The sequence below is a fragment of the Phocoena sinus genome, chromosome 1, assembly GCF_008692025.1.
Source record: "Phocoena sinus isolate mPhoSin1 chromosome 1, mPhoSin1.pri, whole genome shotgun sequence".
NCBI lineage: Eukaryota > Metazoa > Chordata > Mammalia > Artiodactyla > Phocoenidae > Phocoena > Phocoena sinus.
This window is the reverse complement of record NC_045763.1, coordinates 128763964-128787623: the sequence shown is the minus strand read 5'-3', so window position 1 is coordinate 128787623 and position 23660 is coordinate 128763964. Positions and strand designations below refer to the sequence as shown.

The following is a 23660-nucleotide window of genomic DNA, read 5'->3' as shown; positions in this document are numbered from 1 at the left end:
TAGAAGGGCCATTTTGACAATAGTGAGGAGGATGAATTTGAATATGACCAGTCTAGAAGCAGTAAGATCAGTTAGGAGGTCACTGTAGTAATTTAGTTTGTGGGGGGAAAAAAAAACAAACTGTTTAGAGCCTTAAGTAAGAAGAGAAGGTAGTTGCAGTAGACTGTAGAGTAGACAGTTTCAGTTAAGAAGCTTGAGCTGGTGGTATAGATTTGGGAATCAACAATGTTTTAAGTGATAGTTGAACTATGGGAGATATGATCTGCCAGGGAGAAAGGAGAGAGAAGAGAAGGAAACCAGGAGCAAGTTCTGGGGGACTCCAGTGTTTAGAGGCAGGCAAATGTGGATAAGCTCTTGAAGGAGACGGAAGAAGAATCATGAGAAAGATGGAAGAGAATCCAAGAAAGAGAGGTGTCAGCTTCAAAAAGAGAGTGGAATTCAATATCGGGAATAAGTGTCCCTTCAATTTGGCAATCGAGTCTCTGGTTAACCTTTACCATAATTATTTCAATAGAGTGGTGGGTGGAAGCCAAACTTTAGAGGGTTAAGGAATTAACTGGAGATGAGACAGTAAAGATATACCAAGCACAAACTACTTTTTTCCCCAAGAAGGTTGGCCATGATGAAAAGGAGAGGAATAGGACAGAAGACAGGTTTTTGTTACTTATAAGTCAGGAGAGACATAAATATATTTATACATTGACTTCTTTTAAAATGTGACGGAGAAGGCGATGATTCAGGAAACAGAGGAATCCAGAGAGTAAGTTCCTTAAGTAGCTGAGAGTACAAGTAGAAGCCCAGCCCTGGTCAGGATTAATACTTCAACAGAGACAGAGAGAAGGATGGGCATGGCTGGGAATACACATAGCTTTGGGGGCTAGAAATTAATGTTCCCATTTATGGCCTCTATTCTCTCTGTGAAATCATTACCGAAAGTGATGAGCAAAGCATATTGAAAAGAGTGTTAAAAGTTTAACGTCACTATGGTGGAGAACACTGCAAGTCACTAATTAATGAGATGCTGAAGACAATGGGTATATTATGTGGCACTAATCCACACAGATAGAGGGTTGTCTCCAAGCTCTTCAGCAACCTGGGGGAAAGGGAGATAAAACACAAATAGTAAATTCGACCAGCCTTAGAGTTTTAACAGGTGGCAAAGTTAATCCAAGAGGAATTAAAGTAACAGATCAGAAAGTTAAAGGTAAATGCACTGCTTGTCAATTTATTGCCTCTCAGCTCCAAATTCAACCTGCTTGCCCACTCTGTGAAAATAATCCTGGGCCCTCTAAGTATTTTTCCTTTGCTGGCTGGCACCAAGTGAAGTTTTGTCAGGAGAGGCGGGGCCTGGAGAGACACTGAGGGAGGAAAAGGCAGACTAAAGCAGGCTACTGCAGTACAAGGCAGCCACTGTCCCCACCTTGAACAGTTTGCAGCAGAGTGTCTCCAAGGAGACACCTCCCCATGGACACCCTTTCCCTCCCAGCACAGAGGGCAGATTTCACTGCAGCATGACACTACGGCAACTTTTCTGCCACCCAGTGAGCCACATCCAGGCCCACTTCAAGGAAGTCCCAGTCTTAGCCCTGGTCAGGGGCCCTCTTTCCTGGATGTTCCCCTAAAGGTGGTACCTTAGCATCTGCTCCTTACAGCTTCTACCCCTATATTCAGTTGTTCTCTTAACTTCTTACTAGCCAATCCCTCATTCCTCTAAGCCCATGTTATAGTTAATACATTTTTTAAAAAATTTATTTTGTTTATTTATTTATTTTTGGCTATGTTGGGTCTTTGTTGCTGCATGCCGGCTTTCTCTAGTTGTGGCGAGCGGGGGCTACTCTTCGTTGCCGTGTGCGGGCTTCTCATTGCAGTGGCTTCTCTCATTGTGGAGCATGGGCTCTAGGCACGCGGGCTTCAGTAGTTGTGGCATGCAGGCTCAGTAGTTGTGGCTCACGGGCTCTAGAGCACAGGCTCAGTAGTTGTGGCACACGAGCTTAGTCGCTCTGTGGCATGTGGGATCTTCCCGGACCAGGGATCGAACCCGTGTTCCCTGCATTGGCAGGTGGATTCTCAACCACTGTGCCACTAGGGAAGCCCTTAATACATTTTTATAGTAACTGTTCCCTGTTCAAACTGCTGTGTTGTTTCTCTCTTCTGATTGGACCTAGACTGATACAATGGTCAGGAAATATAATAAAATCCGGAAGAGACAGGTAGCTAAGAAAAAAAAAAAAAAGAAGCCAAAGGTCTGAAGGTCTCTGAGTTTAAAGACTGGTTATAGGGAGAGTAAAGGAGTGAGAGAGCTGGAAGGGTTGGACCCTGTGGCAGAATTTAGGTATGGAGAAGAACTGCTCTCTCCCTTCCTCCTCCCCAGCACCTTTCACACCTCACTCATAAAGTAGGAACTTCCACCAACATTTCTTCTCTCGAGAAAGTACTACGGGAGAAGCCCTTGTCATTTTCGTCACCTTGCAGGAAAGAAAAAAAAAAAAGAGAAGACAAAAGGAGACCTATGAGCCCCTGACCTGTGTTGGCTCACAGCTCTCTGCTTCGTGGAGCAGGTGCACTCCATCACTGCTCACTGTAGAGGCCCGTAGGTGTGAGGTTAGCCAAAAAACGCTGTGCTCCTTCTGGGTGCACATCTCACTCTCTCCGCCACTGTGGACTCTGAAGTTAATGGCTGGAAGAGGAAGTAACGGGAGATTCCCACTTCAGCAGGAAATCCCAGCCATGTTTTCCAATCTAGATTTATCAGCAGCAAAGCAGATACTAAATTTCAATTCTCCTTTAAGCTTTCCTACTAATTTTCCAACTGACTTAAAAGCTAAAAGAGGGTAGAAGGGGGTAATCAGTGCTCTGAAAACCCTAGATTTAGAGTTTTAAATTTCTGAAGAATCTTTTGGTAGAACATTTGTCCACCATGACAGGGACTGGAAGAGGTCACAAGGAGTGTGATGCTAGTGTGGAATGAATGGAGAACCACTGCAGTCAAAGATCTCCAAGAGCAGCAGCTGCTGGGTGTTGGACATGACCTCTACTGAAGTCATCCAAGTTGAAGGTGAATTTAGGATGGAGAGGAAAAATGTAAGCCAAGTTCTAAATATCTTGATGAATACAAGGCAGTGACCAGGACCTGATGGTGACAGTGAATAGAAGAGAGAAGGGTGGCAGAGCTGGTAACACCCGGGCCTTAATGGAAGACTTTTTATAGGAAGGTGAAGGAATAATGTTTGGAAGCCACAAATGGAGAAGTACACAAATGTCATGCCTGATCCAGGCCCTAAGATTCTTTGAGTTTGGGCCAATAAATATCCTTCAGTGAAGGGAGCTGAAGGGTAAACAATAATCTCAGGGAGAAAGCTAGGTTTTATTTAAGGCAACATATAAAATGTTTTGAGAAGACAGTACAAATATACAACCACCACTGGTCTAGAGAGCTTAATGGAAAAGGAGGTTCAAAGGGTGAAAAGCAAAGAATAAAAGCCAAAAAGCGTCCAGGAAGAAGCTGTCTCGTCCCATGCCATCGGCACCAACTGTTGGTTTTCCAGTAAGCTGGATACAATGGGAAGTGATAAAAAAAAAAAAAAAGATTCATACATACCATAAACACTTTATATAACTTAAAACATAAATGTACACACATGTGCCAATCTTTTGATGTGAGGCCAAGGCCTGTTCTCTGCATATGGATCTGCTGATTGGAGTTATGCGTCTTCTGTCTTACATAAACCACATCCTTCATCTGTGATTTCCAGTTTTGCTTTCTTTAAAGTGGAGGGGAAACATAAAGACACTCGGGAAATCATCTGAATGCAGAGCCCATCTAGATTTTTATCACCGCCCCCCCCCATATACTTTTAGCCTTGTCCTACCTACACGTAATCAATTGCAAAGCTTTTGTAGCTAACCTTTATTAAGTCATTCCAAAGCTGGATTTTTATGGAAACAAAATTCAAAGTCTTTCCTGCATTTGATCAATTTATTTACTCTTCACTTAACCTACATAATTAAAATAAGAAGGAAAACTGGCTAAACAGGTTTGAGGACAAACACAGCACAACTGGGTATTGGAAAGAAGACCACTTAACTGGTGGAAGCAGGAATGCATGGGCAACCTAAAGAGAAGCTTTTGGCTGAAGAAGACATCTATGTGCTGAGGGCGGCAATCCATGTGATTAAATAGAGAATGCAGTTTCAGTTAGTTCAGCAAGTCAGTTAAGAGGAGGCCAATATACAGGTGACAAGACTAACTATATTTTGAGGTATAGGCAAGGACAGGAGGGATGTGAAGTATTATCAAATGGCTTCAAGTTTCCAAACGAAGAGCTGGCATAAAGACATTTTTTTCTTCCCCATGTGCATTCTTTTCCCTTTCCTCAGTCCCTTAATGCCTATGGCGTTTTCCTATTTTAGAGAAGAGAAAATAGAACTTTAAGGAACAAGGTAGAAGAATAGTAAGAAGTCTAGAGAAGGGATCTGAAGCTACAGAGCCACTTCTGGGCCCCAAGCTAGTTCCACCTAACTCCTTTTCTTTTAGCATTGACAATCCTGAATTCCTAAATTTAGATTCCTTTCCTCTTTCACTACTTACACCTTTCCCTCATCTGAGTTTTTCTGTAAGGTAACTGGGAACCAACACTCATACTCATTCTCTCTTTCTTCTCACTGGTTTTTCAGGAATGTTACTCATAGTAACCATACAGAAAGGGAAGGGTAACAAAACTAACAAAATCAGAAGTATCTATACTTTCAAGAAATAATCAAAGTAACAATAGTAACTGCCATAGGGCTAGGCCTACCCTATCCTAACACCATCAGTAATTCCCTTCTTATATTTTCCAATACAGGGTACCCCTTTCATGTCCCTATGGAATGGATGGAATCCAGCACAATTCCTCCATGTTTCTCAGTGAAGAGCCCCCAGATTGGGAAGTCTCTTGCCCACTACTCTCCATCAATAAATATTACAATAAATATTACAAGGTAGGGAATATTGGGTGCTACTAAAAATGGCCATTTATAGATTAACCACCATTTACTGAGCACTTACTATGTTTAATCAATGTGTTAAGTGCCTCATGGGTTTCAGGCATCATCTTGTTTAATCCTCACTGAGGTGATATCATCATCATTATCATTATCATCATCATCATCATCATCATCTCCATTTTACACAGAAATTAACAAAAATATAAAGATTAAGTATGATGCTCAAGGTCAGACAGCAAGTAAATAGCAGAGCCAGGATTTGAATCTAGATAACTGGACCTCAGAGGCTGGGCTCTTAACTACTATACCACAGTGCCCCTTCCCAGAACATCCAGATTCAAGTGGAATTCATTTAAAATTTAGAAGAATTACCTTTTTGTTACAAACAATATCACTGATTCCTTCCCCCTAACAATTACTCCCATCCATGCATCACAGGAAAAATTGGTTTAGGGCATTCACTTAATTGTTCTAAAGTGATGTTTACCTGATTAAGACAACAACCCTATTTGGAATGGGGTGATAGAAGTCAATATGCCCATATATCATGAAAGCAATTCCCATTCAGTACTTTTCACAATCTTTCCCCTTGAGCAAACACACAACCTTCTATGACAAAGTGGAGAGTCAAGGAAAGAGAGGTATGTAGCAGGGTAGGAAAGATGGGTAAACCAAGTAGTTACTGGTTGCAAAGTTACATAATTCAAACTTACTTTTTTGGTACACTTCTTGACAGTGTTGATTAATTCTTGTATTACCAGATCTACACTCTTCAAGGAAGGCCCTTTCAGCTTTACAATTTGTTTTTTGACTATTGCTTCGAATGCCATGTCTGGAGTAAACAACCCTGTCCTGAACGTAAGAAAGAAAGCAGCACATTAGATATTTTAAATTGAATGATATTCAATACTCTTCTTAAAAATGTTTTAATTGACATGCTACTTAAAGCATGCAAAAAGCCTAGTTTAAAAGTTACATAGTGATTTATTCTATCCACAGTATCATTTGTAATAATATCCTTAATACATTCTATAGGTGATTAACATTACCTAAAAACAGTTCCCAAAGTGTTTTCAAGGCTCATAATGTGACCCTCAATATTTAACTGTCAACTCACTGGTTCACAGCAATACAAAGGAATGCTACAACAGAAATGGTGTCCTAAATTTACATTTCTATTTCTAAAATATTCCAAAAGCAATCCTCTCTTCTCCTTCATGGAGTAGAAAATTATCTTCACTTTCTGAACACTGAAATAGTAGCATTCCTGGACTACACAACATATTCTTTCCAGGAGAGCTGTATTATAGTGAGCTCAGTGGTTCCCAGTTTGAGGTCCTGGGGTGCTGAAGGAAAAGGAAGGCAGTTAAGTGGAACTAGCTTAGAGCCCAGAATGCCTAAATTGTGAATTTACAAAAATGACAAACAATAACCAAAGTAGCAAGTATCTTTTCATTTGGATGGAATTAATTCAAACTGATGTCATAACAATGCTTTTCTCATGCTGTACAGAAGCTCAGGAAAGCAGGTATGTGTATGCATGTGTGCGTGTTTCATAAAAAAGTAAAAAATGATTACTCATATTTAAACAAAAGGTCAATGGAGAAAAGCTACAATAAGAGGGATTCTGAACCCTGATATATGCCATGCCCAAAGACGTGCAGGCTCCAGATGTTGGTGGTTGATCCTCCCCATCCTAGACCCTCCTCCCTCCCCCTTATTTGGTTACCTTCTCTTCCTGAAACACTCAGTCTTATGGTACCTCTTTTGGGAGAATTCTTTTTTTTTTTTTTTTTTTTTTGTGGTACACAGGCCTCTCACTGTTGTGGCCTCTCCCGTTGCTGAGCACAGGCTCCGGATGCGCAGGCTCAGCGGCCATGGCTCACGGGCCCAGCCGCTCCATGGCATGTGGGATCTTCCCGAACCCGGGCACAAACCCGTGTCCCCTGCATCGGCCGGTGGACTCTCAACCACTGCGCCACCAGGGAAGCCCTGGGAGATTTCTTTAACACTTCCATTTTAGCAGCCTTATTCTATGTCCCTTCTTATTTACTTAGCACCCTGTGCCCACCTCCATTTCTAATTGTACTGTAGTAATCATATTATATTGTAATTGTAATTTCTCCACTTTGGATACAGAATAAAATCCACATTGTTTAGTCTGACGTTAAAAATTTTCCCCCGTCTGTCCCTAATCTTCCTTTGAGGTTATTTTCCTCCTTCCTTTCATGAACGCTATGTTTCAGCCAAACCAGACCATTTGCCTTTCCACAAACATATTCATACTAATATTTTATGTCTTTTCCTTCATGTATGATGTTCATTTCACCTTTCCCACAATTTCAGCCTGTCCAAATCCCACCTGTGCTTCAAAGACCAGACCAAAAATAACCACATCCTACAGCTAGCCTCCTCCAGTCCTGCCGCTGACTAGGTCTTCCTTCTCTGAATCCCAGCATCCTACTTTGCACTACAGTAGCCTGAGCACATATTTTAGTCTTGTTACTACACTGGTAGGGAGAGTCGTTATTGTCTTTATCTTTGTTTTCCCCACAAGGAGGGATCCCTTGCTCATCATTGGCACTCAGTGTTAGCAGAATGAAGAAGGACCATAAGGTGGGTCCCCAGTGGGCAAAGATGCTTTCTATTATTCAAATATCTAACAGAATCAGTTGGGAACAAAACTCTTCAAATTAAGTGTATTTAAGGGCATAAATAATCACACCGTTAATATGTCTTATACTCAGGACATTGTGCACTTCTTATCATCTTATAGGCAAATGTACTCCAGAATAATAGTAACAACCAATCTCTTCTGTTGGTATGCATGTAAATCAGAAATCTACAATCCTGAATTACTGAGCTTTTGCAGTTACATTCAACGAAAATGTAACTGGTAAGGAGTTTTAAAAGCCAAGTAAAACTACTGTATTTGATTAAGTAAAATACTTTATGACCCACCCCCACCACAAAACGTAATTTGGTTCCACTGCATTTATCAAATCGGTATGTTCACATACTAGCTCTGCCCAGCTAAAGAGCAAGACATAGTTTCTGTACGAAATGTATTCTGGATTTGACGGACAGGGAATAGAATTAATAGGGAACTAGAAACCCTGTTGAAGGTTAAGAAAAAAAACATTGGATGTGGTTATAGATGTTGTCTCCTTTTCACTTTGTGAATGCATATTTGCCCATACTATTTGAGACTTGTAGAGGAGATTTTCTAAATTTTTTAAGGATAGATACTTCAAATGTCATAACTCCTTTGGAAAATCACCCATCACATGCACACTCAGGGTCAAGTTTTGCTCTCTCAGCCTCTGTTCCCAAAATAGTCTAAAGTTGGCCCTATTGCAAAAGCTGAGATACAACTGGCCAATGGACTGGGGATCCCTCCTTCATGTAAGATGATCATGAAGTAGGCAACCTGTTTTCTTACCTTGAATTCAGGACGCCTCAATTTAACATATGCTCCATTACATTGTATTTAGCCCTCTATACATGAACTCAAGAAATGTGTGTTTTAAATCCATTTATTTTTTATCAATTATTTTTATCAATTCATTTATTTTTTATCATTTATTTCTGTAATGAAAGTAAATGAAAATAATCCCACTTCATACAAGGGTGAATTCAGGTACAAGTTCTCCTCCCAGCCTCATGTCCCTCCGCTCTCCTGTCTACATTCCTAACTCCAGTCCAAATGTATGGCTTCCTGCTCCACGAATACGTGCTGCCTTTTGCCACCTCCATGCCTTTGCTCACATTACTCCCTCCACTTTAAGCCCCCTCTTTTCTCCTCCAGCCTCAACAATCTCCCTCCTCTCACACCTCATTGCATTGCCACCTACCCCATACACACACAAACGGACACACACACACACAAAGCACATGTATCCACACAGACACCTTTGCTTGCTGAAATCATTCTTGTTCTCAAAACAGGCAAGGTGTGACTCTAAAGCAACCACCTTCATTAGTCTTTCCCAATCTTGCCCCATAAATCCAGCCAAAATTAATCTATTTGGTCTCTGTGTAAGTAATGATCACTTATGAGCAAGTCTGGCCTCTGTCCCTGAAATACAGAGCCCTGAAGAACAAGGTCTTGTTCATCAGTAAATCCCTGATTGTTCAGAGCACAGTGCTGTGAGGGCAGAAAGGGTTTTTGTTTTTTTAATTGTAAACAGACAGTATGCCAATACTAGAAATTACCATTGAATCCAAACGAGGATTTCCTATTTCTTACTCCCACCTCTATATTCTACTCTGCTCAGATGATGAAAAGGCTACTTCACTAGCCATTCATGAACATTAACTTTTTTTAGTAGCTTGAACTGAAGACAAGGAAAATGTGAAGCACTTGCCTGATACCATGTATGTTTTTGATTGCATAGCTTATTTCTCTTCGCAGTTCTTTCTCATTGAACTCCATCTGCAGATGCAAAATGAGCCACAGTTATGACACTTAATTCCTTTGAATAATAATATCGTTGAATATTAAAAAATGAGAATAACTTGACTCCATTATTAATAAAGACTCATGTCTTTCCTAACCTAAACCCAGATGGTCAAAACATCTGTTTATATAAAGTTCAAGGCAACACACACAGAACATTAGGGATTTCTGGGAGTTTTAGTGTAGCGGATTTTAACTCTGTTATAGATAAGGAGTGCTGTGCATAAAGGATGACTTCTGGACATAAATCTGGCTATTCATTTGAATATATAATTCTTCATTCTTTTGCTGAATATAGTAAATGTATTCATATATGAATGCATAAATAAGAGTGTCACCTGATGTACAATAGCAGTCCAGCTGTGCTGAGATTAACAATGGCTGTCTTTTCTCTCTGGCCATTTTAACCATCTGAGTTCAAAGCCTCTTTAAAAGAGGAAATTAATAATATTTTGCCAATCCAACACAGGATAGAATACTGTATAAAAATTTCCCATAAGTTCTAGGTATCTTAAATTTATTTGGAAGTAGGATCAAAGTGTCATAGAGCTTAGACCTGGAAGGGACATCAAGAAAACATTTGATTCAGCCCCTAACTTTTGAGATTTGGCCTCTCCAGCCTCATTATCTGTCCATTTCCCCCCTCACACTTCATGCCATAGAGCAATGAACTGCTTTAGTTCCACAGCTCAGCCTTTACCATTCCACCCTTTCTGTCTGGAACAACCTCTCCCTCGACTAATCCCACCTCTTCCTGCTTAACTACCTGCTCATCCTTCTTAAGTCAGCTCAGAAGCCAGCCTCCTTTACACAGTCCGGCTGGGATTCATGTCTGTGGGCCTTGTTTCCATAGCACCCTGTGTTGAAGTTTGTCACTTTACCTAGCACATTTTAATGAAACTGTCTATTTACCCATCTGCCTTCCACATCAAGAAATAAGCACCCGCCTCTGTATGTAAGGCAAGTAACATAGTCCCTAAAACTACCTAGCTGCCTATTGGGCATTTCAAACTGAACATAACCAAAACAAAACTCTTGATTCATACTTCCACACTGAACTTTTCCTCAGTTCCCCTCATCTGATGGGCACTAACACTTGCTCAATTGTGCCAGCCAAAACCTTGGGAGTCATCTTGAATCTTCTCTTTTTTGCATCGCCCATATCAATCCAACCCCCATTGACTCTACCTCCAATATCACAAATCCATCCACTTCTCTCAAGCCTCTCTTCTGAGGCATTTTTACTATAAAGCTAAAGAAGTTTAAGTTTCAGGACTTCTCCCTTGCATAAGTTCCTTCCAAGACGCGTGTCTGTGTTTATAATTTTGTATTCTTCTCCTTCAAGGGGTTCCCCAAAATTGTATAGGCTTCAGGCCCCACAGAAAATGGATCCACCCCTGCTCTGGCCCTACTGTTTAACTCACCTTGTCTCCCTCAGTTCACTCTTGCCCCTTAACAATCCAACCCACACAGTGTTCTTTTAAAATCACCAGCCAAATCCTTAAAACTCTCCCCTAACTTTCCATTGTTAAATGTAAACACTTCATAGCAACACAGAAAGCCCTGTGTAAACTGGGCACTTCCTTCCTCTGAATTCATTTTCTTCCCCCCCACCCATTCATCAGCTCTACCCCAGCCTCAGCTGTTCCTCACCTGCTGTACAGGTGCTTGTTCTAGGGCTTTGTCCTAGGCTTCCTGCCTTGAACAACCTTCTTCTTCCAGATACTTACAGGTGGCCTCTTCATGCCATTCAGGTCATGCTTTAAAGGCCCCATAGTCAGAGAGACCTTGTCTGAATATTCCATCAAAACTGGCTTAGCCAATGGGGAACTATGGATAATTGTTTCCTGGTAGTGCCTGAGTTATCTACCAAGTTTTACCATTTGTATTTTTCATAAAATGTTAATTCCAATGTGCTTACACTTATGTTCTACTTTTTTAATTATGTTCTTATGTGAACAGTTTCTGATTATTAGTCTTTAATTTTTTTCATCTTATATAATCCAATAAATTAATATTCCATAAAAAAATTTTAAATAAATGTTAGCTCTTATGCTTGACCAAAAAAAAAGTGGCTTATGCAACTCCCCTTTCTCTCATATTATGTTACATAATAATACTTGATACTTTTTTCCTTTTTTATTTGTTAATTTTCTGTCTTTTCCCACCAGACAGTATCTCTGTCTTGATCCCTGGCATGTAGACCACTGGTACACAGTCGGTACTCAAGAAATATTTTTAAATTAACTAGACAACAAATACACCAATTAGTCATTGTTGAATTACTGAAATATCATTAGATCCCATTAAATAAAATCAGAACCATCAGTAAGAAAATAACTTCTCTCCTAAATCTCATTACCTGAGTATGGAGCCTTTGATTAAAGAAAACCACTTACCACTCATATAACATTTGATGAAAAGTTATGTAGAACAGAATACAGAAATGAAATGAAACAAAAGGAAAAATAACATTTGGTACAAACCTTTACTATCTCAAAAGGGAAACGTTCATGGAAAATACGATTGATTTTAGCACCCCCTGAGAGCTCCAGGGTATCTACTTGATCCCCTGACCCTTCAATTCTCTTCTCAAAGTCCACAGCGAATTGCTGAACCATCCTATAATTGTGAAAGAGAAATAAATTCAAGTTAAAGTTACAAGGTTTCGCATTTTTCATTTTAATTTGCTATGGTTAGCAATTCTTTTCCTGGTGTTCTTAGCGGCACCTACCGGCAAAATTAACATTGCACTCTATTCATTACTCAAAATGTAACTATATGAAATACACGTTACTAAGATTTATTTCAGACATTTAATTTAAAATATATATTTTAAAAGTAAGGAACCAAGATGGCAGAGTAGAAGGATGTGCTCTCACTCCCTCTTGCGAGAACACCAGAATCACAACTAGCTGCTGGACAATCATCGACAGGAAGACACTGGAACTCAGCTGAAAACATACCCCACCATCCAAAGACAAGGAAAAGCCACAAGGAGACGGTAGGAGGGGCGCAATCACAGTAAAATCAAATCCCATAACGGCTGGGTGGGTGACTCACAGACTGGAGAACACTTATACCACAGAAGTCCACCCACTGGAGTGAAGGTTCTGAGCCCCACGGCAGGCTTCCCAACCTGGGGGTCTGGCAACAGGAGGAGGAATTCCTAGAGAATCAGACTTTGAAGCCTAGTGGGAATTGATTGCAGGACATTGACAGGACTGGGGGAAACAGAGACTCCATTTTTGGAGGGCAAACACAAAGTACTGTGTGCATCGGGGCCCAGGGGAGGAGCACTGACCCCAGCAGGGGAGACTGAACCAGACCTACCTGCTAATGTTGGAGGGGTCTCCTGCAGAGGTGGGGGGTGGCTGTCGCTCACTGTGGGGACAAGGACACTGGCAGCAGAAGTTCTCGGAAGGACTCCTTGGTGTGAACCCTCCCAGAATCTGTCATTATCCCCACCAAAGAGCCCAGGTAGGCTCCAGTGTTGGGTTGCCTCAGGCCAAACAACTAACAGGGAGGAAACCCAGCCCCACCCATGAGCAGACAAGTGGATTAAAGTTTTACTGAGCTCTGCCCACCAGAGCAACAGCCAGCTCTACCAACCACCAGTCCCTCCCATCAAGTCTCTTAGATAGCCTCATCCACCAGAGGGCAGAGAGGAGAAGCAAGAACTACAGTCCTGCAGCCTGTGGAACAAAAACCACATTCACAGAAAGATAGACAAGATGAAAAGGCAGAGGGCTATGTACCAGAGGAAGGAACAAGATAAAACCACAGAAAAACAACTAAATGAAGTGGAGATAGGCAACCCTCCATAAAAAGAATTCAGAATAATGATAGTGAAGATGATCCAGGACCTTGGAGAAAGAATGGAGGCAAATATCAAGAAGATGCAAGAAATGTTTAACAAAGACCTAGAAGAATGAAAGAACAAACAAAAAGAGATGAACAATACAATAACTGAAATGAAAAATACACTTGAAGGAATCAATAGAGACTAACTGAGGCAGAAGAATGGATAAGTGACCTGGAAGACAGAATGGTGGAACTCACTGCTGTGAAACAGAATAAAGAAAAAAGGATGAAAAGAAATGAAGACAGCCTGAGACCTCTGGGACAACATTAAACGCAACAACATTCGCATTATAGGGGTCCCAGAAGGAGAACAGAGAGAGGAAGGACCCAAGAAAATATGTGAAGAGATTATAGTCAAAAACTTCCCTAACATGGGAAAGGAAATAGCCACACAAGTCCAGGAAGTGCAGTGAGTCCCATACAGGATAAACCAAAGGAGAAACACACCAAGAGACATAGTAATCAAATTGACAAAAATTAAAGACAAGAACAATTATTGAAAGCAGCAAGGGAAAAACGACAAATAATATACAGGGGAACTCCCATAAGGTTAACAGCTGATTTCTCAGCAGAAACTCTACAAGGCAGAAGGGAGTGGCATGATATACTTAAAGTGATGAAAAGGAAGAACCTACAACCAAGATTACTCTACCCGGCAAGGATCTCACTCAGATTCAATGGGGAAATCAAAAGCTTTACAGACAAGCAAAGGCTAAGAGAATTCAGCACCACCAAACCGGCTTTACAACAAATGCTAATGGAACTTCTCTAAGTGGGAAATATAAGAGAAGAAAAGGATCTACAAAAACAAACCAAAACAATTAAGAAAATGGTCATAGGAACATACATATGGATAATTACCTTAAACGTGAATGGATTAAATGCTCCAACGAAAACACACAGGCTTGCTGAATGGATACAAAAACAAGATCCATATATATGCTGTCTACAAGAGACCCACTTCAGACCTAGGGACACATACAGACTTTAAGTGAAGGGATGGAAAAAGATATTCTATGCAAATGGAAATCAAAAGAAAGCTGGAGTAGCTATACTCATATCAGATAACATAGACTTTAAAATAAAGAATGTTACAAGAGACAAGGAAGGACACTACATAATGATCAAGGGATCAATCCAAGAAGAAGATATAACAATTATAAATATATATGCCCCCAACATAGGAGCACCTCAATACATAAGGCAACTGCTAACAGCTATAAAAGAGGAAATCGACAGTAACACAATAATAATGGGGGACTTTAACACCTCACTTACACCAATGGACAGATCATCCAGACATAAAATTAATAAGGAAACACAAGATTTAAATGACAAAATAGACCAGATAGATTCATTTGTATTTATAGGACATTCCATCCAAGAACAGCAGATTACACTTTCTTCTCAAGTGCGCATGGGACATTCTCCAGGATAGATCATGTCTTAGGTCACAAATCAATCCTCAGTAAATTTAAGAAAACTGAAATCATATCAAGCATCTTTTCTGACCATAACACTATGAGATTAGAAATGAATTACAGGGAAAAAAACGTAAAAAACACAAGCACATGGAGGCTAAAGAATACATTACTAAATAACCAAGAGATCACTGAAGAAATCAAAGAGGAAATCAAAAACTACCTAGAGACAAATGACAGTGAAAACACGACGATCCAAAACCTATGGGATGCAGCAAAAGCAGTTCTAAGAGGGAAGTTTATAGCTATACAAGCCTACCTCAAGAAACAAGAAAAATCTCAAGTAAACAATCTAAACTTACACCTAAAGGAACTACAGAAAGAAGAACAAACAAAACCTAAAGTTAGCAGAAGGAATCAAATCATAAACATCAGAGCAGAAATACATGACATAGAAATAAAGAAAACAATAGCAAAGATCAATAAAACTAAAAGCTGGTTCTTTGAGAAGATAGACAAAATTGAGAAACCATTAACCAGACTCATCAAGAAAAAGAGGGAGAGTACTCAGATCAATAAAATTAGAAATGAAAAAGGAGAAGTTACAACAGACACCACAGAAATACAAAGCATCCTAAGAGACTACTACAAGCAACTCTATGCCAATAAAATGGACAACCTGGAAGAAATGGACAAATTCTTAGAAAGGTATAACCTTTCAAGACTGAACCAGGAAGAAGCAGAAAATATGAACAGACCAATCACAAGTAATGAAATTGAAACTGTGATTAAAAATCTTCCAACAAACAGAAGTCCAGGACCAGATGGCTTCACAGGTAAATTCTATCAAACATTTCGAGAAGAGCTAACACCCATCCTTCTCAAACTCTTCCAAAATACAGCAGAGGAAGGAACACTCCCAAACTCGTTCTATGAGGCCACCATCACCCTGACACCAAAACCAGACAAAGATACTACAAAAAAAGAAAATTACAGACCAATATCACTAATGAATATAGACGCAAAAATCCTCAACAAGGGCTTCCCTGGTGGTGCAGTGGTTGAGAGTCCGCCTGGCGATGCAGGGGACACAGGTTCGTGCCCTGGTCCGGGAAGATCCCACATGCCGCAGAGTGGCTACGCCCATGAGCCATGGCCACTGAGCCTGCGCGTCCAGAGCCTGTGCTCTGCAATGCGCGAGGCTTCAACAGTGAGAGGCCCCCGTACCACAAAAAAAAAAAAAATCCTCAACAAAATACTAGCAAACAGAATACAACAACACATGGAAAGGATCATACACCATGATCAAGTGGTATTTATCCCAGGAATACAATGATTCTTCAATATACGCAAATCAATCAATGTGATACACCATATTAACAAATAGAATAAAAACCATATGATCATCTCAATAGATGCAGAAAAAGCTTTTGATGAAATTCAACACCCATTTCTGATAAAAACTCTCCAGAAAGTGGGCATAGAGGGAACCTACCTCAATATAATAAAGGCCACATATGACAAACCCACAGCAAACATCATTCTCAGTGGTGAAAAATGAAAGCATTTCTTCTAAGATCAGGAACGAGACAAGGATGTCCACTCTCACCACCATTATTCAACATAGTTTTGGAAGTCCTAGCCACGGCAACCAGAGAAGAAAAAGAAATAAAAGGAATACAAACTGGAAAAGAAAAAGTAAAAGTCTCACTGTTTGCAGATGACATGATACTATACATAGAGAATCCTAAAAATGCCACCAGAAAACTACTAGAGCTAATCAATGAATTTGGTAAAGTTGCAGGATACAAAATTAATGCACAGAAGTCTCTTGCATTCCTATACACTAATGATGAAAAATCTGAAAAAGAAATTATGGAAACACTCCCATTTACCATTGCAACAAAAAGACTAAAATACTTAGGAATAAACCTACTTAGGGAGACAAAAGACCTGTATGCAGAAAACTATAAGACACTGCTGAAAGAAATTAAACATGATACCAACAGATGGAGAGATATACCATGCTCTTGGATTGGAAGAATCAATAATATGAAAATGACTATACTACACAAAGCAATCTACAGATTCAATGAAATCCCTATCAAATTACCAATGGCAACTTTTACAGAACTAGAACAAATCCTCTCAAAATTTGTATGGAGACACAAAAGACCCCAAATAGCACAAGCAGTCTTGAGGGGAAAAAACGGAGCTGGAGGAATCAGGCTCCCTGACTTCAAACTATACTACAAAGCTACAGTAATCAAGACAATATGGTACTGGCACAAAAACAGAAATATAGATCAATGGAACAGGATAGAAAGCCCAGAGATATACCCACGCACCTATGGTCAACTAATCTATGACAAAGGAGGCAAAGATATACAATGGAGAAAAGACAGTCTCTTCAATAAGTGGTGCTGGGAAAACTGGACAGCTACATATAAAAGAATGAAATTAGAACACTCCCTAACACCATACACAAAAATAAACTCAAAATTGATTAGAGACCTAAATGTAAGTCCAGACACTATAAAATTGTTTGAGGAAAACATAGGAAGAACACTCTTTGACGTAAATCATAGCAAGATCTTTTTTGATCAACCTCTTAGAGTAATGGAAATAAAAACAAAAATAAACAAATGGGACCTAATGAAACTTCAAAGCTTTTGCACAGCAAAGGAAACCATAAACAAGACGAAAAGACAACCCTCAGAATGGGAGAAAATATTCGCAAATGAATCAATAGACATAGGATTAATCTCCAAAATATATAAACAGCTCATGCAGCTCAATATTAAAAAAAAAAAATCCCAATCCAAAATTGGGCAGAAGACCTAAATAGACATTTCTCCAAAGAAGACATACAGATGGCCAAGAGGCACATGAAAAGCTGCTCAACATCACTAATTATTAGAGAAATGCAAATCAAAACTACAATGAGGTATCACCTCACACCAGTTAGAATTGGTATCATCAGAAAATCTACAAACAACAAATGCTGGAGAGGGTGTGGAGAAAAGGGAACCCTCTTGCACTGTTGGTGGGAATGTAAATGGATACAGCCACTATGGAGAACAGTATGGAGGTTCCTTAAAAATCTAAAATTAGGATTACCATATGACCCAGCAATCCCACTACTGGGCATAAACCTAGAGAAAACCATAATTCAAAAAGACACATGCACCCCAATGTTCATTACAGCACTATTTACAATAGCTGGGTCGTGGAAGCAACCTAAATGCCCATTGACAGATGAATGGATAAGGAAGTTGTGGTACATATATACAGTGGAGTATTACTCAGACATAAAAAGGAAGAAAACTGAGTCATTTGTTGAGAGGTGGATGGATCTAGAGACTGTCATACAGAGTGAAGTAAGTCAGAAAGAGAAAAACAAATATTATATATTAATGCATGTATGTGGAACCTAGAAAAATGGTAGAGATGAACCGGTTTGCAGGATAGAAGTTGAGACACAGATGTAGAGAACAAATGTATGGACACCAAGGGGGGAAAACCGCAGTGGGGTGGGGATGGTGGTGTGCTGAATTGGGCGATTGGGATTGACAAGTACACACTGATGTGTATAAAACTGATGACTAATAAGGACCTGCAGTATAAACAAACAAAACAAACAAACAAACAGAACAACTAATACTAAACTTTATTTGGGTTATTTGTATGGAAATATGTTAATATAAATGTTTCAGACATTACATGAAATTTCTAAAACAACAACAAACAACAACAAAAAAAAACCCTCTAGGACCCACCCACCTCTGTTACTTTTTTCATTAAGGTCTCTTGAGTCCAGGTTTGAACTACACTCTTTTTAAAAAAAATTATTCTATTGAAGTATAGTTGAGTTACAATGTTGTGTTAATTTCTGCTGTACAGCAAAGTGATTCAGTTATACATATATACACATTCTTTTTCATATTCTTTTCTATTATGGTTTATCACAAGATATTTAATATAGTTTCCTGTGCCAACTACACTCTTTTTTTTTTTTTTTAATTTTTTTTTTAATTTATTTTTATTTTTGGCTGTGTTGGGTCTTCGTTTCTGTGCGAGGGCTTTCTCTAGTTGCAGCAAGCGGGGGCCACTCTTCATCGCCGTGCGCGGGCCTTTCACTGTCGCCGTTTCTCTTGTTGCGGGGCACAGGCTCCAGACACGCAGGCTCGGTAGTTGTGGCTCACGGGCCTAGTTGCTCCGCAGCATGTGGGATCTTCCCAGACCAGGGTTCGAACCCGTGTCCCCTGCATTGGCAGGCAGATTCTCAACCACTGCGCCACCAGGGAAGCCCCCAACTACACTCTTTAGAGTGCATCAAACAGTACCTCAATTGTCTAGCTCCTGTCTCTGGTCCCCTCCTCTTAATTTCCCTGTCTGAGCATAGATCCGGAAGAGACCTTTCTCTTTCTTCCCCATCTTTCTGCTTTCCCCATCCTAAGTCCCCACATGCTCAGGTGCAGGCACTTGGCCCATGACATTGCCCTTTCCCTTTCTCTCCACCAAAAACTCCTGGGGTTTCTTGGCTCTGATTGTACACTGCAGTGACTCACTCTCCTTTTCTTTTTAAAGTTCAGTTTCCTTATCATGGCTTTGAGTTCCCTTCTCCCTTTTAGGTCCTGAACTGCCTCCCCAGCTTCATCTCCCACCCCTCCAGTCTACACTACATCTGCTCCACCCTTCCATCCACCTGACTGTTCCCAGGCATTCTCCACTCATGCATTTTTCCTTGTCTTTGCTCTGGGTGTCCTCTGCCTTCAGTGTCCTTTTTACCATCCTTTACCCATGGAAATTCTACTTCTTCTTAAAGCTTTGCTGAGTTCTAATAGCCCTTCCTCTGTAAAGCTTTCCCTGCTTCCCCAGTCAGAACAAATCAGAACTGACTGCAGTTCCCCACTCTGCTTTTATTTTCCAGTGCTACCTGCTCAAGATAGCTTTCTTCATGAAAAAGTTATCATATTATGTAGGTAAGGACTGGATTCTCAGCAAGGTATCACATTGGAAAACAATTGCTAAATTATTTGATCTAAGGTGTTAATTAGCTGATAAATTTAACTTACAAATATAGGAGGCAGGTAATTACAGTAGACAGACTATATCATTGAGAGTCATGAGACCTGGATTGAATCTCAGCTCTGATTCCTCCCTTTATCCCTCCCTGCCTCCCTTTCTTCCTTCCCAAAATGAGGTTGGCAAAGTAAACCTCAGCCAGGTAATGCAGGGCCTTACAGCCCATGCTAACTGTAAACAGAAATCATTAAAAGATCCTAAGGAGAGGATTGAGAAGATCAGGTTTCTGCTTTGGAGGGATTTTTGGTTTGTTTGTTTGTTTTTGTAAAATATACATAACATTTACCATTTTTATTATTTGTAGGTGTATATTTCAGTGGCATTAAGTACATTCACATTGTTGTGAAACTATCACCACCATCCACCTCCAGAACTTTTTCACCTTCCTCAAGTGAGATTCGGTATCTATTAAAAAATAACTCCAGGAAAAAAAATAAATAAATAACTCCGGGCTTCCCTGGTGGCGCAGTGGTTGAGAGTCTGCCTGCCGATGCAGGGGACACAGGTTCGTGCCCCGGTCCGGGAAGATCCCACATGCCGCAGAGCGGCTGGGCCCGTGAGCCATGGCCGCTGAGCCTGCGCATCCGGAGCCTGCGCTCCCCAACGGGAGAGGCCACAGCAGTGAGAGGCTCGCGTACAGCAAAAAAAAATAAAATAAAATAACTCCCCATTCTCCTCTCCCCCTACCCCTGGCAACCACCATTCTACTTTCTGTCTCTATGAATTTGACTCTTCTAGGTACCTCATATGAATGGAATCATACAGTATTTGTCCTTTTGTGTCTGGCTTATTTCACTCAGCATAATATCTTTAAGGTTCATCACGTTGTAGCATGTGTCAGAATTTCCTTCATTTTTAGGGCTGAAGCATACTCCATTGAATGTATATACAAAAAAACCCCTGATGTTTTGTTTATCCATTCATACATCAGTGAACATTTGTGTTGTTTCCATCTTTGGCTACTGTGAATAATGCTCCTATGAATGTACAAATACCTGTTCAAGCCTTTGCTTTCAATTCTTTTGAATACATACCCCCAAGTAGAAAATAATAATAATAATTTTTAAATAATAATAAAATATATATTTTAAATATCTGTGTATTAAATGCATTTGCCCATTTAGCTGCAACCATAAAATGGTATTTTAAAATACTTAAATTAAGAATTAAAGTTAAGCAATAAAACCTTATATATAATAGTCAAATGAGCCACAACTCCTGTGACATTACAATCACCTAGTGTTCCAACTGCTCCAGCTGAGCCCCCTCATACTTCATGAGCTACTCTCTTCCCTGGGCCCAGCATCACAGACCTCATTCTGCCAGAACAATGTAAATTTCTGACTCCCCATCCATGCCCCTCTACAACTAGGTCTAGCCTTGTTTTCCAATTACTCCTCAGAATTTAATAAAATTAAAACTCCTTACCCCATCACCTAAGATTCTCCGTGGTCTGGCCCTGGATGCCCCATCTCTTACTTCTCATCCCCACTCACCTTCCAAGCCAACCATGAAGAAGCTATTTGCAGTTCCCCACATGTACCAAATCTCTGTGTTTTTACACTTGTTTTCCTTTCTGATCTGCCCTGTGCTTCTTTGTCTGGCTAATTTTTATCTGTCCTTCAAGACTCAGTTCAAGCATTAGTTTTTACAGGAAACTTTTCATGATCCACAGCCCTATTCCCCACCACCACTCATTGCCACCCAGATGAAGGGCCCCTCCTTGGCTTTCTCAGAATATTTTCAGCATAGCACTTAGCAGAGTACATCACCATCGTGCATCTATCAGTCTCTCTCCAAAGGGCAAGGACCATGCATTTTATTTATTTCCCCCTGCCTGGCGTACGAGTGGTACTCCATAAGTTCAATGAAGGAATGAATTACCTCGAGGCAGTTGGTAAAAAAACAAAGAAATATATTATAGAGAAAAAAATGACTACTTGAATTTGTGATTAGTAGGTTTAGAAACTCTAATTTTGACATACTGGAACACTTTCAAATTCAGAATCTGTTAGATCGGGAAAAAAATTCAAACCACCTAAAACCTGAACCTTTTATTCTCTTTCATCAAAATCATGGATGAATTATATTTAGGCCAGGAAACTTAGAATATAATTAGATGTAGCTATGTTCATGCATATGCTAATATTAATCTAACTTTAAACACCTGGAAAGGTATGAAACATTGGGAAACTTTAGAAAATTCACCTCCATTCCCCATATCCTACAACCCAGCCACCTGGCCCACTAGAACAAGCTGTACCGAAGTTCACACTATTCTCTTGACGTCCTTCTTCCACCTGACAAACTCCTCCCATACTTCGGGGTCTCATTCAAGTATCTCTTTCTCTGTGAATTCACACCCTTCCTCGCATGTAAGTGCTCTTTACCTGGGTTCCCTTAACATTTTATTCTTACCAGAAATGTAGCATTTATCAAATTTTAACACAGTTGTTTATATGTCTGTTTCCACTGCTCTACTGTGGCCACTTTTTGAGGGTTAAAATCTTATTCATTATTGAATTCCCAGTAGTTAGCACAGAGCCAGCCATCAAATAGGATACACAGAGATGAGAGCAAGGCAAGAAGGAAGTAATGAAGAAAGGGGGTGAGGGAGGAAGGCAGGAAGGAAGGAAAGAAGGAAAAACAGAAAGAAGGAGCTGAATCAGCTCCCTAACAAGGGAAGAAACCAGCTGTGGAAAAGTGTAATCTGAGTCCAACAGAATTACAGAGGCAAGACCCAGTCTTTGCAAAGAGAATAGTTTCAGTTGGGTGTTAGGATGATGACCTAGTGCCTAAACAGAAATAGCTTTCCTTTCTCTGTAACTTAGAGAGTTTTTTATAGGAGCTTAACCAAAGCCAAGAATAAAAAGAAAAGATAAACTAGGAAAGAGATGAATCCAAGAATAAAATTCTTTCCTCCGTATGATCTTATTATTTTTTTAAATGGAGGAATATAAGATAATGCATTTAATATGTTACTTAATTTGAACATTTAGAAATTTCCCCACAAATAAAAGGATTTATGTTGTGCATTTTAAATGCCAGATTAAGGGTATTTTGATTACAGGATTGCAGAGGGAGAAAGGGGCCATAAGAAGTGGCAAGCATCATCTTTAGAGATGGACTTCAGATGTCCTGGAATGTAAGCTGGTCAGTGGGGGTCTTTTGGTGGAGAGAGAGGCAATTTGCGGCACAGGGATAAAAGAATAGATGAGGCTGAAAGGGGCTGAAAGAAGGAATGAGGATAAAAGACATAAGGGGCTGGCAATTCTCCAACAACTCTGCTCTCCTAACCCAAGAACCCTCAGGGATAAATCTAATAATAACCCAAGGATAAAACAGGAAGATCATGAAGGAGTAAAAAGATACTTGGCAGTTTTCACATTTGTGTTTCTAAAGGGTTACATTAAAATCACTACCAAAAAGGAAAATTATTTAAATGTGTCCTTATTGTGTGTACTTTTTTTTTAATGAAATTCTTGGTTCTCATTGCATTGAAAAATACACAGAGATAGATGATATGAAATGACTGAAATAAAAATATAATAACTACAAGTGACAATAATAGAAACAGTTGCTTTTCTACAGGAACTTAGCCCACTTCTAAAGACTAAGGGCAAAAAAACCCTGCTGAGTTATCACTGTTGGTTTTGCTCATTGACTGAATCCAAGTATAAAAACACAATATAAAATTGGGCATAGGATTGGGCATTGGTTAAATTTATAATAATAGAATTAATATCAACAATTATTCTTTTAGAAAACAAAGATTCAAGGCTCACTGTATGACATATACAAAGCCTCACTCATATACTTTACTTTTATGAAAAAGCCTAGAA

General features: G+C 39.8%; 1 protein-coding gene across 1 annotated transcript in view; it reads right to left on the bottom strand.

Moving 5' to 3' along the window:
• The window catches only part of DNM3 (dynamin 3), a 259507-nt gene that overhangs the window by 27477 nt on the left and 208370 nt on the right, over window positions 1–23660 (bottom strand). The window contains exons 8-10 of the mRNA XM_032654309.1: window positions 11932–12067; window positions 9354–9421; window positions 5700–5838 (exon numbers count right to left, since the gene is read on the bottom strand). Coding sequence (XP_032510200.1) covers window positions 5700–5838; window positions 9354–9421; window positions 11932–12067 — 343 coding nt within the window. The remainder of the gene's footprint in view (window positions 1–5699; window positions 5839–9353; window positions 9422–11931; window positions 12068–23660) is intronic.